General features: G+C 31.9%; 1 protein-coding gene and 1 pseudogene across 1 annotated transcript; one reads left to right on the forward strand and one right to left on the reverse strand.

Annotated features, from left to right (window-relative positions):
* Positions 5,976 to 7,725, forward strand: LOC107612463 (G-type lectin S-receptor-like serine/threonine-protein kinase At4g27290). The gene is made up of 2 exons (XM_016314160.2): positions 5,976 to 7,311; positions 7,410 to 7,725. The coding sequence occupies exons 1-2, from the start codon at positions 5,991 to 5,993 to the stop codon at positions 7,445 to 7,447; spliced, it is 1,359 nt and encodes a 452-aa protein (XP_016169646.1). The 5' UTR covers positions 5,976 to 5,990; the 3' UTR covers positions 7,448 to 7,725.
* LOC107612460 lies at positions 7,871 to 11,922 on the reverse strand (annotated as a pseudogene).

Consider the following 19,483-nt stretch of genomic DNA (forward strand, 5'->3'; position numbering starts at 1 on the left):
AAAATTTAATTCAATCTTTGATATTTATATTTTTTTAAAGAAAAAGTATAGGTAGACAATAAAAATTTTAGACAATATGAACAATGGATATATCAGATTATCAATTCACTAAGTATACGAATGATTATCTTAATATTAATATTTAGGTGAATAATTTAGGAGTATAGCATGTTTTTACTTTATTAGACCAATTTTAAAATTTATTATTTATAAAAGTTATTGTCTACCTAACATGCTTAAAAAAGCCATATACATAACACTTTTTGTTTCATGAAATAAGAAAGTTAAGTTAAAAAAAAGAGACAGAATGGAACCAACCATGAATGCTCGTTTGTCAACTCTTTAGTTGCACAATCAATATTGCTCTGGAAAATTTTATTCATTCATCATTATGCAGCCGCCTGGCCAATTGTTGCTGAATGTCTCTTTCTGTTTTTCCTATTTGATCTGCCACTTCATGGAATTGCTAAATTTCTTCAGATACTCATGTCTTATCTACGTGATTACGTTAAACTAAAACTGCAGCTACATTCATCTTATGGTTAAATACTCTGTTAGAAATTGAGATGGGCATCGTGAGAGTTGACTTTTGTGATTATATGATAATTTTTTTTTATATTTTAGAGCATCTCTAATATTTATTTTAGTTTAATTTTATTTTAAGTCTCATAAAATATTACATAAATATTTATAAAATTATATATTATAAAAATTGATTAGATTTGTCATTTTAATGTTTGATCTCATTTCAATTTAACTAACATTTGTGGACAATGTTACAATATTTATTAATGAATTTAATGAATATAAAAGTGGTTGTATTTCACTGTTTTTTTTTTTAATATGGTGCAACTAAGTATTCATCATAGTTCATTTTTTATTCGGCCATTATCTATTGTAATAATTATTTTTAGATATTATGTTTCAAATCTTCTCCCGTATATTTAGAATTTAAAATTATATCTCTTTAAAATTTGAATATTTAAATTTAAATTTAAATATAACAAAACAAAAATAACAAACGAAAATTAAACACTAAGGTCCGGTTTGGGTAACTAACTTAATTAAGCTCTTTTTGATAAAATAACTTAAACAATAAATGACTCTGTTAAAAGTAACTTATAAATAAGTTATTCTGTGTTTGGATTTTTAACTCTAAAAGTGCTTATTTTAAAGAAATGTAATGAAAATTAGAAGTATTATAAGAGAAGTCATTTTTTTTAACTTCTCTATAAGCTCCAAAATAGCTTCTTAAAAAGTTGCAATTTGATTTTGAAAATTGCACCCGACATTAATACTACTACTTATAAGGTGCTGTCTGTGGTAACTAGTTAGGATTGGTGACTAGTGTGGCTATCCTAAGTTAGCCTGTAATCAAGCGACACGTGGTGGGTTGAATAAAAATGTTGACTGCACGAATCCAAACTTAAGGACCATTGACTAAGCCTGTAATCAAGCGACACATGGTGGGTTGAATAAAAATGTTGACTGCACGAGTCCAAACTTAGGGACCAGTGACTATGCTAATGACACGGTAATTATGAGCGGTTTCACTCTTTTTTTTATGTGAAATTTGGCCCAAACAGATACCACAAAAAACCAACCATCATAAAAAACAAGCCCAATAATATTATGAACAAAAACCAAATTTCTAAACTCAAACACTAGCACACACTCATCTTTAACCTCTCCAAGCCAAGACTTAAAAAAAAAACAGTTCAACTAGTTATCTAAAAAAAATGATCTTTAATTCATCTTTTGATTATAATATTAAAAAAAGATTAAAATAAATTCATCCAAATAAATTTAGTATTTTTTTAAATTGAATACACATTTAAAATATAAACTAAAATTGAAGTTTTAAATTTTAAAATTTCTGTTTTAGTTTTAATATTTTTAATTAATAATAAATTACAATTTAAATACAAATAATTAAAAATTAATTAAAAACTAAAAATTAAAAAACAACAAACATTTTTCAAAAGAAAATAAAAAAGAAAAAAAAGCCACAACTTAAAACCACCTGCAACTCCAACATCCTAATAACTGGGATGCTACCAGACATTGCAAAACTCCATAGCCATAAACCAAGAACATAGGACATCAACTAACGCTCTTCGTATACCATCCAATCTAACCTACTACAACTTCTTCCTCCTTACGCAGAGAATGATCATCACATCATCGGGGTTCCACAGCAACTACTTTCAACTGCAAAACCGTCATTTCACTCGAACTGTAAAATGACAAAAATAATTATAAGAAAATAAGAAGGTTAGTGATGTACTCTCAGGCCATTGAAATTTAAAGTAATGGAAGAAGAATTAGAAAAAAGTGAAAAGAGAGAATAATTAATTAAAAGAACCACCACAGAGTACTGAGTACCAATTACAATATATATAGCAAAAGGGAAAATAAATTACTAACTAATAGTGCTATAATTATGTCTAACAAACTAACCAACTTTGACAGCTATACAAAAAACAAACTCTATTATGTTACATCCCCCGCAAGCTGGTATTACGTGGTTTGTGCAAATCAAGTAATCCCAGCTTGGAAAGCAAATGAGAGAATGGTCCTGGAGGAAGGGATTTAGTGAATAGATCAGCCGGTTGTTCACTGGAGACAACGTGCCTAAGATTAGAAACCCCTTCTTTGAACTTGTTTGACTTTCTCCTGGATGAAGAAAATAAGGGCTAATCGGATCAGAAATTGCAGAAGAAGAACTAGATCTGCCAAGATGTGCCTAGAACTGAGAGAATTGACGCATGAAAGCGGTGAAATTCTCAAAATCCACAGCGGAATTTGATGAAGGGCTTGCATTCGGATTAGCTAAATTATCTGCCATTGTTGGATCTTCTCGCTCTGATACCATGTAAAATGATACCAAGCTTAAAATTCAAGTGAATTACAAAAATAATTATAAGAAAATAAGAAGGTTGGTGATGTACTCTCAGGTCATTGAAATTTAAAGTAATGGAAGAAGAATTAGAAAGAAGTGAAAAGAGAGAATAATTAATTAAAAGAACCACCACAGAGTACTGAGTACCAATTACAATATATATAGCAAAAGGAAAAATAAATTACTAACTAATAGTGCTATAATTATGTCTAACAAACTAACCAACTTGACAGCTATACAAAAAACAAACTCTATTATGTTACACGAACGCTAATTATGTATTGTTCTTCTTCCTCCACTACATACAGATTGAATCTCCGGAGGTTAACTTGGGATCTAGTTATTATCGGCAGGCAGGACAACCACCCATTTTCGGGAGTAGATCCTCTCTAATGAAAAAAATAATTGGAAGGTGTCAAATTGTGATTTTTTATTTTTTATTATTCTTTTTTATATTTATTTTTGATCCCACTTATAAAGTTAATGATGAGAGATTACACTTCACTTTTTCAAAATGTTAAAAAAATTAGAAAGAATCCATTTCTCCCCAAAAATTAATTCATCCTACTAACAATCATACCCCTAATACATCATGATTTTTCCACAAAATCCCTGCGGGAAAGGAAACACAAGTTACCACGTTTACTATGTTAGTCAAACATTAATGATACACTCTCACAATCCAGATGTCATTATCCTATTGCGTAGTCAACACGTAGCCATTTGTAGTATAGCCACTCTCACAATCCAGGTGTCATCATCCTATTGCGTGGTCAACACGTAGCCATTTGTAGTATAGCCACCAGAGACGCAACCTACTTATAAACATGTTTTAATGTTTAAAAGACTAACAAAGGGAAATCAAATCTTTCCTTGTATTAAAGTTCTACAAGTTGGCAAAGGATTCCTTAATCTCATAATAAAAAATATTTTTTAAGTTTTTCAATAATTAAATGATCCTATAATAAAACATATTTTTTAAGTTTTTCAATAACTACTAAATAGTCCGTTTCTAATTTTAATTACAAATTAACTCTATATATTTTATTTAATTATAAAAATTATTTTTTATTTTATAAATTATTATTTTATCATTCATCTATTATGTTTATTAATAATAAAAAATAAAAATAATAACAAATTAGATCTTCCATTGATCGTAATAATTTTTTAGCAATTTAATCGTTTAAAAGTTTATCTTTAATCCATTACATCCGTCGAAAATTTTGAAATCGTGTTTCTTAGAAAATCAATCGATTGGATTAACAAAACAATCGTTGAATTTCAAGTTTCCATAACTCAATCGATTGGACTTTAGGTTACCACAAAACAATCGATTGAATATTGCAAGGCAGTATGGTTTTCGCAAAAATCAATCGATTGGTCATATTACCCAATCGATTGAACGATGACTAGAATGTTGATTTTTTATAATTCAATCGATTGTTTATATTACCCAATCGATTGAAGGCCGCTATTAAAATGATATATGAAGGTTTAATTGTAAACCCCGGTTAAATTAGTAGATAATTAGTCAATAAATTAATTTTTAATAAGGAATATTAGAAACACGAATATTATATCAAATTAGGATAGAGCTCATCGAACGAGAATTTTGACACTAATTTCGAAGAAATCGATCCAAGATTGGACCGAACGGGCCGAACTGGTTGAACCGGGCCCAAACCGGGCTGTGGGCCCAATTAGTCCAACAATTAAAAAGAGCCACGGGCTCTTGTTTCTCTTCATTTCCCTCAACGACGCTCCTCCCAGGGAAGAGAAGAAGAGAGATTCGTTTACGGTGAATTCTATTTCCCGTAACTTTCCCGTTTGAGCTCCAATCGCCGCACCGTTTGCGGCCACGCGTTCACCGCGTTGAGCTCTACATTTCTACCGGAACAATTTCATAGGTAACTTGCTATTTCACTTCAGCCTTTTATTTCCCCAATTTTCGAGTTTGTTAAATTTCTTTGATTTTTGATGTTTTAGGATCCAATTAGCTTGAGAGAAACGTTCACTCTTGCTTATGTGAAGCTTGGGTAAGGTGAGGGTACGATAATTCTATTTTATTTTCATTGAATTTGAGCTTTGAGTATTAAATTGGATGTATATGTGTTATGAATGTGTATTAGGTTGTGAATAAATAATTAGAGTTTGAAATTGTGAATACTGGAACTTGGAGGAAGTGGATTAGTTGAGTTTTGAGGGGCTGTCTTGGTTTTGAATAAATAGCTTTGGTCGTTACCTGAAAATTGGCTAAGGTATGGTTTAGGTTTCTTGCATTTAATATATAATATTCTGTGAAAACTTAGGCTAGATGACCATTGGATAAGTTGGAATGCAGGTGTATGTTTAATGTTTAGTAATTTGTCGATGAATATATTTGGTTAAAGTTTATTGGATAATTAGTTTTTAATTTTGGATGGTGAATGTTGTTATGTTAATTTGGAGAGAATTATGGTTGAATGTTATTGTTGATGAACATGGTTGGTGTAGGGTGTTACATTAATCGATTGGTATGATAATACAATCGATTGAATTTTGTCCGTGACTAATGGTATATTCCAATTCAATCGATTGGTATGATCATTCAATCGATTGAAATGTGACGTAAATAAATTTTTTTCTACATTTAATCGATTTGTAGGATAATCCAATCGATTGAATTTTGAATCGCGCCGTTCTCAATTTTCATATCGTTTTTATAAATTTTGAATCGCGCTGTGACTAATGGTTTATAAATCGATTAAGTTATGGAAAATCTGAAATTCAATCGATAGTTTTGTTAATCCAATCAATTGATTTTTTAAGAAACACGATTTCAAAATTCTCGACGGATGTAATGGATCAAAGATAAACTTTTAATCGATTGAAATTGCCAAAAAATTATTACGATCAATGAAAAATCTAATTCGTTATTGTTTTTGTTTTTTATTATTAATAAACATAATGAATGAATAATAAAATAATAATTTATAAAATAAAAAATAATTTTTATAATTAAATAAATATATAGGGTTAATTTATAATTAAAATTAGAAACGAACTTTTTAATCATTATTGAAAAACTTAAAATACATATTTTGTTATGATACCATTTAATAGTCCAAAACATTTTAGAACCATCGAATCCGGTTCCTACAAGTTGTACATCACAAAAATAATGCAAAACAAGAAAGATCTATGGTTTTGGTCCATTCTATTCTCATTTATATTAAGAAACTCTACTTCACTGGACAATATAACTCCTGTTCAATCCATCACTGATGGAGAGACATTAATTTCGAGTGGAGGAACCTTTGAACTTGGCTTCTACAGCCCTGGAAATTCAAAGGGCCGATACTTGGGAATCTGGTACCATAACATATCCCCTCAGGTAGTGGTCTGGGTGGCTAATAGAGAAAAACCGCTCAACAACACCTCCGGAGTTCTAAAACTCACCGGCGAAGGACTTGTTGTCCTTATTAATGGCAGCACCAACAGCAGCGTTGTATGGTCCTCCAACATGTCAAGCAAAGCAGGAGAAAAACGGAATCCGATTGCACAGCTCTTGGAATCTGGAAATCTTGTTGTCAAAGATGGTGACCACTTTCTGTGGCAGAGCTTTGATTATCCTTGTGATACATTCGTGCCCGGAATGAAGGTGGGATGGGATCTTGGGACAAGTCTAGAGAGGACTCTATCATCTTCAAAAAGTACAGATGATCCCGGCCGCGGAGACTACACAGTTAGAATAGACCTTCGAGGCGATCCGCAAATAGTTCTAATGCATGGAAATGCCACAACAATTAGAGTAGGGCCATGGAATGGGCTAATTTTTTCTGGAGCTACACTTTATTTGCGCTATAACCAATTCTCATCTCAATTTGTTTTCAATGAAAAAGAGGTGTTTGCTAGGTTCAGACCAGAAAATACATCCAAATATATTAGAGGTGTAGTGTACCCTTGGGGAGGTGTTCAGGTTTTGCATTGGTCAATACAAACCAGAGGCTGGGAGACCCTTATTTCTATACCAGAAGCCGAATGTGACAAGTATGCTATTTGTGGTGCAAATTCTATTTGCAGTACTACTCCTACTCCTGTCTGTTCATGCCTTGAAGGATTTGCACCAAAATATCCTGGAAAATGGAAGGAATCTGATTGGTCTGATGGTTGTGTTAGGATCACTCCTTTAAGTTGCAGCAGAGATGGATTCAAGAAGGTCACCGGCATAGTGTTGCCGGACACGTCTGCTTCTTGGTATAACAGGACCATGAACCTGCTGGAATGCAAGGAATTCTGTCTGAAAAATTGTTCTTATACGGCATATTCCGATTTGGATATCCGTGATGGAGGAAGCGGTTGCTTGATCTGGTTTCATGATCTTGTTGACAATAGACAAGGGTCACATGACTTCTATATTCGAATAGGTACGCTTTTCTTTGATAGATAGCCTTGTGTGTTTGTGTTTCATTAGAATTTTCGAGAACATGTTTTAATTATGTGATGTACTATTGTGAATTAACAGGGGTGACCCAAAATTGTTTGTACCGTATTGGAAGATGATGAGTGACAAGTGCAGCGTGGTGATTGAAGGGTGGAAGTTCATGAGCCATGAGAGTGACGCCAGCAATGTGTGCCAATACATGTTACCGGAACTGGGAGACGCCATTAAAAGGATACACAGTTTGGTTCATAACGCTGCCATTCAAGATAAGCACATCATCGTGGGAACCGGTTCCACCCAGCTTTTCCATGCTGCATGGTTTGCCCTCTCCTCTTCGGATTCCGTTCGCCCCATTAACATCGTTAGTGCTGCTCCCTTCTATTCGGTGAGCTCTTGTTCACTAATAATCTCTTGTACCCCAAAACGCTTCTCCATCAACTTAGTTTTATGGTTAATGAATATGCAGCTTTACCTCTGAATTCATTTTTGGGTACTTTTCATATTTTTGTGTGCACTTCTTTTCAACTTCAACCCCGTTCATAGAGTATAAACCAAAACCAAATAGGCATGACTCATAACCAAAAAATATCAACATTCAACACCATCCCTGAATCATAGTTACAAGTACTCTTATTCAAGCACTTCAGAGTAGTACCAAATTTCATTTGAAGCATTTGGCTACTGTTATGAGAAATGTCATTCATTGTAAGTTGAATTGGCCAATTATCAATATCATCTTTGAGCTTAATGTTGAGATCCTGCAGAATAAAATTTTAATCAAATTCTAACGCGGATGGACCTGAGTAGCCGTGAGTTCATTGTTGCTTAATGTAGAATGGTCACCAACCACATCTCTCTCAATAAAGAACCCTGGCTTCTTTGGCTGAGGTAGTTCCCATTCACTACTCAGCATCATAAGCACATATGACATGCTTGGTCGATCTTCTGGATTTCGTTGCACACATAGCAAACCGACATGAATTGTTCTTATGACTTCTGTCAAATTAATTGAGTCTCTGATCGATGCATCAACTATTTCTAAGCACTTGTCTTCGGCTAGAAGTGTCCATGCCTGTATATATATCCAGGTATTTAGATATTGTGATAACAACAATTAGATATTGTCTAATGAGACTAATTTGACTAGATAGATGATGCTACTTGATTAGAAATATAAATAAATATTAGGAGCAAATGAAAAATTAATTCTTACATCTGCAAGAAGATTAAAGTAGTCGTCAATATCGATGAATCCTTTATTTCGCTTCCCACTAACGATTTCTAATATTAGTACACCAAAGCTATAGACATCAGATTTCGTTGAGTACAGCCCACCAACTATGTACTCTGGTGATAGATAGCCACTGCACAAAACATCAACATACAATTTCAAATCAAGAAAAAATGATCTTATTCATTCTTATCAACATGTCATATAATTGCTTACTTAGCCACTTACTAAGTTCCAACAATATGTCTTGTATTTGCTTCGCTTTCATTTCCTACAAAGCTTCTTGCTGTTCCAAAGTCCGAGATTTTAGGATTCAATTCATCATCTAACAAAACATTCCCAGCCTTGAGATCTCTATGAACTATTCTATGTCTTGAATCTTGATGAAGATAAAGAAGACCTCTGGCAATCCCATTGATGATACAAAAACGCTTTGGCCAATCTAGTAGCTTTCCCTTCTCACAGTCTATTTTAAAGAAAATGAGTTGGACTAATATTCTAATGAGGTTTTAAGAGTTGCATAATCATTCTTAAATGAAAAGAAGAGCACCCTAGTAGCCTTACTAAATTCCTGTGCTGAAGTTTGGAAACATGCATAACTTCATTTTTGAACTCTTCGAATCCTTGGCTTGAATTCTTCGAAAGCCTCTTGACAGCTATTTCCTGTCCATCTTCCAAGATACCCTGGGAGTTATAACCATTTGTAAGTTGCAAAATATTCGTCTTTAACATGACATAAATGTAACCATTTCAGAAGAGTTATAACCATTCTAGGATATATAATTTTTGGGGAAAATTTTTTCTGGAAGCTCAACAGAGAAATGATGATAAATTTAGAACCTGACAATCAGCTAATTGTTCAATGTATCCTTTCTCTAACTTTTCCAATGCATAAAGCATATTCATGTTTTAAGGGTGCCATTAGCATAAGAAAGAAAAAGGATCTTCTTGGGGCTATCAGGAAATCTTTATATACATAAATAAAGATGAGACTATATATTTCAAACGGTGGCATGCAAACAATAGAGGTTTTATAGGCTCTCAAGTTATATATTCCCATTCTTTTTTAAATGGTTCTTCCAATACTTTACTTCGCTTCATCCCATAGGTTACTGGCTGCATGACTTTTTTTCATCAAATTTGTGTTTCTAATAATTATTTTTGTAGCATACAAAAGTAAGATTCATAGCATTATTTAGACAAGGAAAGTCAATAAGTGAATCTTGTAAAAAACAAAAAGCAAAATTTATCAAGAATATGATGCATTCTAGACAGGGATGACAACGTTTTTCCATTTGATTACCTTATAAACTGGTCCAAAACCACCTCTCCCTAATAAGTTGTCAGCTGAAAAATTGTTTGTTGCAGAAGTAACCGTATTTATATCAAATAAGGGCAATTCTAGATCTTCCTCATCGTGCTGACAATCATCTGATTCTCTTTCTTCTTTTATCTTTCCTGCATAGTAGCATGAAATGTATAAACAAGCTCAGTGTTCCATGCTCCTATAAATTTTGCTCTATATAAATTTTAAAACTAAAAAATAGATATATGAAGTATAACTACCAATTTAACTCTTTCTGTTATAGACTTTTGTTGATCTGCCTTGAAGGCCTTTGAAATTACTCAATAATCAAGAATCAAACAATGAGAATTAGTTAACTACCTTTCTTACGCATCTCCCATCTATAAATAATGATGGTCAAGCATAAGATCAAAATTCCAGAAGACAACACCCAGATTATGGCAGTGGTAATCTTTTGCTTCTTTTTCTTGAACTTCGGCAATCTTTTTCGCACAATTGCTTCTAAGTAATGTTCGGTTTAAAAAAATAATAATAAGAAAAAAAAAATAAAGGACAAGGTTAGAAATGACAGAAGATGAAATGTTTATGAAAGAGCAACATGTAAAAAAAGAAGAAAAGCTTCAGACCGGATGAGATAGTTTAGTACCTACATCTTTCCCTGCCATCTTTACATAAATATCTTCAGATGCAGTCATCACTTTCATATCCATCAGCTTTCCAAACCAAAGTAAACAACCATTTGAATTTGGCCCTTTACTGACATCCAAAGCTGCATAAGCCGTACAAGAGCAGTTTTTCAAGCACAAAATCCTACAATCCTCAAAACTCATACTTGTATTAAACCAAGTTCCTTTTGTGTCTGGTAATTTTAGCCCTGAAAACTTCACAAACCCATCTGAGTTATTGCAACTTAATGAGGTTCTCCTAACACAACCACTTGATGAGTCAATAGTATTCTGCACAAATCCATCTAAGCATCCACACATTGGAAAATGGTTTGTATCACAACTAGCATATGCTCCACATTTTCCATAATAATCACAGTCATCCACCGGTATGTGCGAAACTGTGGTCCAACCTGTATTTCCACCACTCCAACTTCTCCGCTGGCTGAATCCATCCATTGCTATCTGCAGCCTCTGATGAACTGAACTATCAACACTCCAATATACAATATACACCTCTTCCTCATTAGAAATCATGCTAAATCTGAATACAGACTCATTTTTCAATTGAGGTGCCCCACTAAATTGAATACCATTCCATGATCCAAAACGAAATCTTTTTGTTGTGCCTTCTCTTAATACTAATTGCGGATATCCATCAATATCGAATTGATAGCTAAAGCTACCTGGAGAAGGATCATCAGAGCTTTTCCATGATGTTGTCCTCCGATTTAGTCCTGTAGCTAAGTTTCTTCCCAACTTCTGTCCAGGCAAGATTGTGTCGCCTGGATAGTCAAAACTTTGCCACACAAAATCTTCCGTGCCGCTATTGCTGTCATCCTGCACAACAAAATTCCCAGAATTCAAAAGCTTTGCAACCGGATTTCGTGCCGATCGCGTCGTGTTGGATGACCAAATAAGACTATTATTACTATCAAGAAGGACTAAAATTCCGATGTTGTTGACCTTCAAAACCCCTGACGAGTCAGTGAGGGGTTTTTCTCTGTTTGCAACCCATACTATTGCCTTTGTTGGATCTTTGTTATACCAAATTCCGACATAACGGTTCTTGGAAGTTCCGGGGCTGAAGAATCCCAACGCAAAGGTTTCATCTGCTGAAACTAATATCTCACCATCACTTATAGATTCCAGTGTGTTGATTGTGTCTCTTGCAATAGAGACAGCCATAAGCAGAGAGAAGCAAAATAAGAGAAAGCTAAATGCTTCCATTGAATTCTTTATATGCTCTTCTTACCGGTGCCAATAATACCTGTGAAAGCAGAAATAGTAACATTTGCGAACACTCTACTTTGAATTTCATACATACGTGATACGTCTAACTTTGGGTTGTCATATAGAATTTAATTTTAACACAAGTATCATCCAGAGGTAGGAATTTAACTTGATGACAGTACAAATTTTTTATTCTTATTGGTCATCAAAATTAGACTCTGTAAAGATATATATATATAATTAAGTCTCTCACAAAAAGTCTAGAATGCAGTGCGTTCAGATTACGACAAGTACCCAACAACCAACAAGAAGAAAACAAACTTGTGACTGGTGTCTAAAAAATGGTGTCTATTTACTAAAAAAGTTAAAAAATTAATATTTAATTTAAAAATATAAAAATAAATTATTTTTAGAAAATTAAAACTTATCACAAAAGGTAAGTTAGGCAAAAATTAGGCAATAATTGAAAAATAATCTATCTATTTATATTATAGGGTAAAGTATTAAATTGATCCTTTACGTTTGGGTGTAATCCTGTTTTGGTCCTTAAGGTTTAAAGTGTCCTGTTTGAAACAAAAAAAAGTTTCATTGAACTTCAATTTAGTCCTACCGTGAGGTCAAAATTAAATAATCAACAGAATATCCTACATGACAGCAATACAAAAATAAGGTCGATAATCTGAAAAACAAATACAAGTTCCAAAGGCACAAAATCAACTGTGGATATATCAATATATTTATTTATCATTTTCTTAGTTCTATAGAAAATATTTCATTTAAATTGTAAGAAGAATAATAAATAAATGTATTGATGCATCCAACGGTTGATTTTGTGCCTTTGGAGTTTGTACTTGTTCTCCAAATTATTGATCTTGTCATGTAAGACATTTCGTTAATTATTTAACTTTGACCTCACAGTGGGACTACATTAAAGCTAAATAAAATTTTTTTAGATTCAAATAGGACACTTTAAACCTTAAGAACTAAAACAGGATTATGCTCAAACATAAGGAATTAATTTAGTACTTTACCCTATATTATATCAAAAACTAATAACAATATTGTTATATAATGAGAAGTTAGACAACTTAATATTTTATTATTCTATAATTTTGCCCATCAATATTATTATTAGGATAAAATACATACATAAATTAAAAACATACTAATATTATACGAAAGGCTCAAAACAAATAATTTTACATGTATATCATTATTCATATATCTATATAAATCAAATTCGAATTCGAATTAGTTCTTCTAGTATTAAATCGAATTAAACAAATTCGAATTAAGAGTGTTTCATATATTTATAATCGAATTCATTGAATTCGAATTAGTTATTATAGTGCTAATTCGATTTACTAAACACTAAATATATATAAATCGAATATAGTTGATTCGATTTACTACCAGATTATTGACATTTACTATTTTTAAGTTAAGATAAATGTCAATAAGGAACTATTCTATTTAAATTCAAATAAAATATAAAAAAAATCAAAACGGATAATAATAGAAATTCAACTTTTGTGTTTTAGTTCAAATTCCAGAAAATCTACATTTTTATAAATTTATGAATTTAAAACGGATCAATAAATAATTTCTAAAAATTTATTAAAAATTATCATTTGACTCATTAGCATCTAAAAAATCATTACCGGGACTTTGAATGTTAAAAAAGTTAATATAAAGTATAGCCCTTCAAGATGGTATATGAGTTAAAACTTGAATTTTTTCAGAGTCAGAAGTAACAGATAGTTGTACATTATAAAATAACTAATTATTTATACAATATGTAATTTGAAAAATAATTAAAATACTATATCAATTAAATTATCATTTAATTTATGAAATTAAGTATAAAACTTATCCTTTGATGACGTTATGCTTTGAAAAATTCAAGTTTGAGTTAGAAGTATGTTACCAAAGCAATCCCTTCTATACTTAATTTCAAAAACTAAATGATAATTTTATTGATATAATATATCTATAAATCATTACAATTGCATTTATTTTTCTCACTTATTATAATTACTAATTCTCACTAATCGCTATAACTATACATAATATATTCTCTCTCATTCACTCATTCTCAAATCATTTTCACTGAATTCATTCTCTTATTCTTATACTCAATTCTATTCATATTTACTATATAAATCAACATCCACTTTACACTTTTTTTTTAAATCTTTTTTTTGTGAGAACACATAGTATGTTAGGCATAGCTGGTGCATTCGGTAGCTCCCTATTCAGTGCAATGCACGGTTCCTTGGTAACTTCTCGTTTGATTAGGAAAACTACAGAAAATGAATCTGCTAATGAAGATTACAGATTTGGTCAAGAGGAAGAAATCTATAATATTGTGGCTGCTCATGGTTATTTTAGACGATTGATCTTCCAATATGCTAGTTTCAACAATTCTCGTTCTTTATATTTCTTCCTAGCTGCTTGGCCTATAGTAGGTATCTGGTTTACTGCGTTAGGTATGAGTACTATGGCTTTCAATTTAAATAGTTTCAATTTCAACTAATCTGTAGTTAATAGTCAAGGTTGTGTAATTAACACCTGGACTGATATTATTAACCGAGCTAATCTTGATGCACTTGCTATTGCTAATACTAGTACATCAGAGAGTTCTGAATTAGTTAGTTTAAATAGTCCTAGATTGTGAAACAAGGGAGTATCCCAAACCTACACCGAGGTATTGACGGTGATTCTCAAATATCGCAAAATCAAACGGGATACGATAAGATAGAATGAAATAGAGACAAACAATAGACATGGAAAATGGGTTACCTACTTTTAACGGTCAGCAATTTCTGATCTCTAGTAGACCTCTCAGTAGGATTCGAACCTAAATGCAGTTCTGACCATCTGTCAGAGAAAAAAGAATGTCCAGATAGGCATTTAGGGAATCGCTCCGATTCTATCTCTGTTCGTTCTGTTTGAAGAAAGGAAGGATTCAAACAAAGAATCGATCTTTCTTTTAGTTGTTGAATCTCTCTTTGATTGGTCAATGTGTGATATTCCAAATCCTCATTCCTAATTAATATGTTTGCTCGCGGCAATTGTAGCCTCTCGGAAGAATTGATGACTGCATCAAAGATGCACTTGCTATTGCTAATACTAGTACATCGAAAAATTCTGAATTGGTTAGTTTAAATAGCTCCGAACTGTGGAATAAGGGAGTATTCCAAATCTACACCGAGGTATTGATGACAATTCTCAAATATCGCAGAATCGAACGGGATACGATGAGATAGAATGTAATAGAGACAAACAAAAGATAGGGGGAACAGGTTACCTACTTTTAATGGTCAAAGTGAAACCAACCCTTTTATTTCGAATTCAAGAATTCGGAATGAACCAAACCTCCCTAACTAGGGCATATCATTTTATGTAATAGTGGAGAATTATGGGACAAAAAATAAATCCGCTTGGTTTCCAACTTAGTACAACTCAAAGTCATGATAGCAAATAAAGTCATTACAACACCCATTAAAGGAGTAGTTCCCCACTCCAGAGTTATTTTACCATATTCTGAATTCAACGGTTTCAATAGTCCCTACAGTAGTTTGTCTTGGACCAGATCTAGAACTCTCTCAACGGTTTGTGTAGCCATAAATCCTATTTTTTATTCATTGAGATCTATTGATTTTGTATACCATTTTACAGTAAATATAGAATTTTATCCTATAGATTCATTGTGGTCTTTATCATGTCTCTTAGAGACATTATTCAGATAGCTAGAATTTTTATTATAACTATCAAAAAAATCTTTCTGGTTCACTTAGAAAAGAAAGATAATTAGAAATCTCCAAAAATTGATTTTCAATATCAAAATATATGGAATAACGATTCTTTTGGCTATTGTTATTGAAGAATGACCGGGTTTTGCCCATTCCTCAAAAGAAATTTTTATGGGAGGATCTACCATTCTGGCAATATTTCCAAAGGAGTTGCAAATGGATCCAAGGGTTCCCCAATTATTGATGATTCTAAAACTACTAAACCTACGTTATAGGCAATAGTACCTAGAATAACTACAGGAAAAATATATAAAAGATTGTTTGGCCTCATTGGTAAGTGCTACAAAATCTCGTATATTGGAACCCATAGTTATGGTTATGCACCCGAGTCCATTAATATGAAATATTCTCTTTTCCAAGTGAAATTCCCTAGTATATGAAAGGGTGAAAAAGTGCTTTTGTTGTTGTGGAATTATTCTCCACCTACAACTCATTTACACATACAAATCCATACAAGTCATTTACATTCACGTGCCCTGCATGTTCTTCTTTTTTTCCTTCTTCTTTTTCTCCTTCTTTTTTCGTTATATTTTTCTTTTGTTATCATCATCACCAACACTAGCACCTCCTCCTCCTCCTTCTTTTCTCGTTGGACTTTTTTCTCCTTCTTCCTTTTCCTCCTTCTCCTCCATCATCTTCATCATCATGATCATCATCCTTATAGCATCGCCATCTTCTTCTTATACGTATCATCATTATCATTATTGTCATTATTGTTATCGTTATCGTAGAAATTTGCCATATTGATGACGTCGCCTGATCCAAAATTTTTGTCATAGAATTTGTGGTTTGATTCTACTTAATATTTTCGTTAGTAGTTTATGATTAGGTGAATAATGTTGTTTTTGTTTGTGAAAATTATTGTTCATCGTCGATGGTTTAAATTTAATATAATGTAAAGAGTTCTGCATTAAAGAAAACATTTTTCTGTATTTGCAGCAAATTTGAGTGTAACACGAAGATATTTAAGTATATTGTTTAAGAATTTTAGTGTATGTGTACTGATAAGTTTTGATAATTCAAATTTCAAAACTCTTCCTCTCCCTCCTTCTCATCTTTTGCTGCTTCTTCTTCTTCTTCTTCTTCTTCTTCTTCTTCTTCTTCTTTTTCATCATCACCATCATTATCTTCTTTTTTTTTCTTATTCATCTTTTTCTTTTTGTTTTACCTTTTCAAGTTTCTTCTTGTTTTACTCTTTTAATAAAAATAAAAACAAAAAAATCAAAGAAGAAGAAGAAACACATAATCCTACAAATTTTCTTGGAAGAGGATGAATTTACATTCATTCAACTAAAAAAAAGAAAGAAATAAAGAAAAAAAATGCAGCATTAGAGGAAATATTTTTCTGTATTTGCAGCAAATTTGGGTGTAACACGAAGATATTTAAGTGTATTGTTTAAGAATTTTCGGTTTATATGTGCTGACAAGTTCTGCATAATTCAAAACTCTTGCTCTCTCTCCTCCTCATATTCTGTTGTTTCTTCTTCTTTTATTTCATCATCATCACCATCTTCTTCTTTTTTTCTTATTCATCTTTTCCTTTTTGTTTTACCATCTCAAGTTTCTTCCTGTTTTACTCTCTTAACAAAAATAAAAATAAAAATAAATTAAACAAAGAAAAAGAAGAAATACATAATGTTATAAAATTACTTGAAAGAGGATGAACTTACATTCATTCAACTAAAAGAAAGAAAGAAAGAAATAAAGAAAAAAATAAGAAGAAAAAAAATGCAACATTAGAGGAAATATTTTTCTATATTTTGCAGCAAATTTTGGTGTAACACAAAGATATTTAAGTGTATTGTTTAAGAATTTTGGTGTATGTATACTAATTCAAAACTCTTCCTCTTCCTCCTCCTCCTCATCTTTTGCTGCTGCTTCTTCTCTTTTTCATCATCATCACCATCTTCTTCTTTTTTTCTTATTCATCTTTTCCTTTTTGTTTTACCTTATCAAGTTTTTTCTTGTTTTACTCTCTTAACAAGAATAAAAACAAAAAAATCAAACAAAGAAGAAGAAGAAACACATAATGCTGCAAAATTACTTGGAAGATGATGAACTTACACTCATTCAACTAAAAGAAAGAAAGAAATAAAGAAAAAAAAGAAGAAAAAAATGCAGCATTAGAGGAAACATTTTTCTGTATTTGCAGTAAATTTGGGTGTAACACGAAGATATTTAAGTGTATTGTTTAAGAATTTTTGGTGTATGTGTACTGTTCTGCATAATTCAAAAGTCTTCCTTTTCCTCCTCCTCATCTTTTGCTGCTTCTTATTCATCTTTTTCTTCTTGTTTTACCTTCTATAAAAAAATACATAGTATTGCAAAATCAAAAGAACGAGGGGGAGAAAAAAAGTGCAGCAAGAATAACAGCAATAAAAAGAATGACGAAGAGGATGAAACACGCGAAGAAGAAGAAGGAACGCGAAAAGAAAGGAGGAAGAACGCAAAGAAGAAGGAGAAGAAAGAAGAGGAGGAGGAGGAAGAGCGCGAGATACAAATATTGGAGGAAGAGTGTTGTGATTTCGCGCGCGTTATGAAAGTAGGTTTTATTCGGTTAGGGTTAATTAACTTGTATAAACTTCTATGCCAAAAAGAGTTGTATGTGTAGCAGGTCTCAGATTTAATTCGGTCTTTATCTTAAAAAAAATCCACTTAGATTCTCAATCTTTTTATTTTGAGACAATATAATTTATCTGTTAAAAAATCTGTTAAATAGTAGCAGTAATTATTTTTATGAAATTTTATTTATATTTTTTAGGATTTTAAATCCCACAAAGTTCTTTTTAACAATATGATCAATTATGATTACTAATATTGTAATACCCAAAAAAAAGAAGAAGAAGTGCATAGTCACGTGGGAGGCACATGCCCCACTTAAAACCCTTCCTCTTCTTATTCTCTCGAGCTTTTCCCCTTATCCCTCACTCTCTCTTTTATTTTCATTTTCTTCGTACAAATCAAAACCAAACCCTTTCTTTTTCTTCATCTTCTCTTTCATTCCATCTTCTTCATTTTAAAATCTTCATCCAACCACAACACACTAGATTTTATTTTACCCTTTTATTTTATCTCTATTTTAATATATCATCTATATCCAAAGCAAATTTTTATTTTTCACAACCCCAAATTAAGAAGTTCATACTAATGAGTAAAAGAAGCATTCAACTTTTGAGTTTCTATTATTATTGAGGTTTCAAGGTAATTCTTTGACTTAATAATTAGCCATATCCCCAATTTTTGTCATCCCTATATTCATGGGTATGTATAAATCCGAATTAGGGTTATTAGGATTAGGAAATTTGGGGCTTTTATCAAAGTGAGTAAAATTATGTTAATTGACTACATTAGTAGCTTACAAATATCATTATTGTCATATTTCTAGAGTTGTAGAGTGATTGGACATCATGTGGTAGCTCGGTGGTGCGCTCAAAGTTGCTTTCGGTTCCTTGGAATCAAGTTGTGAGTGGATATTATGTCTATAATTGTTTTTAAGTGTATTATTATCGATATGCAAATTGGATCATTATTTTTGGAGTTTGAAAATATTCGATTATTGTGATTTTTGAATTTTTGAAATAAATATTGATTTGTGAAACTTATAATTTTATAAAAATACACACGAGACGATATTTATATATTTTGTAAAGCATATATGTTTTCTTATTTGACTCTATTGAATTTTAATTAAATTTTAGTATGCATTCTTATATATGTTTGATTTACTATGAAAATTTAATAATATGTTATAATTATTAGAGATTTTATATAAATGATTTAGTTTGGATTGGTTTGGGAGACTCTGACTAGAAAACCGTAGTTAACGGCAGTTATGATGCTAACTTAGATGCATCTAACTTAGACCTCAGCTAGCAGGGGCGTTGTTAGCCCAACGTGTAGGCCAC

The sequence above is a fragment of the Arachis ipaensis genome, chromosome B08, assembly GCF_000816755.2.
Source record: "Arachis ipaensis cultivar K30076 chromosome B08, Araip1.1, whole genome shotgun sequence".
NCBI lineage: Eukaryota > Viridiplantae > Streptophyta > Magnoliopsida > Fabales > Fabaceae > Arachis > Arachis ipaensis.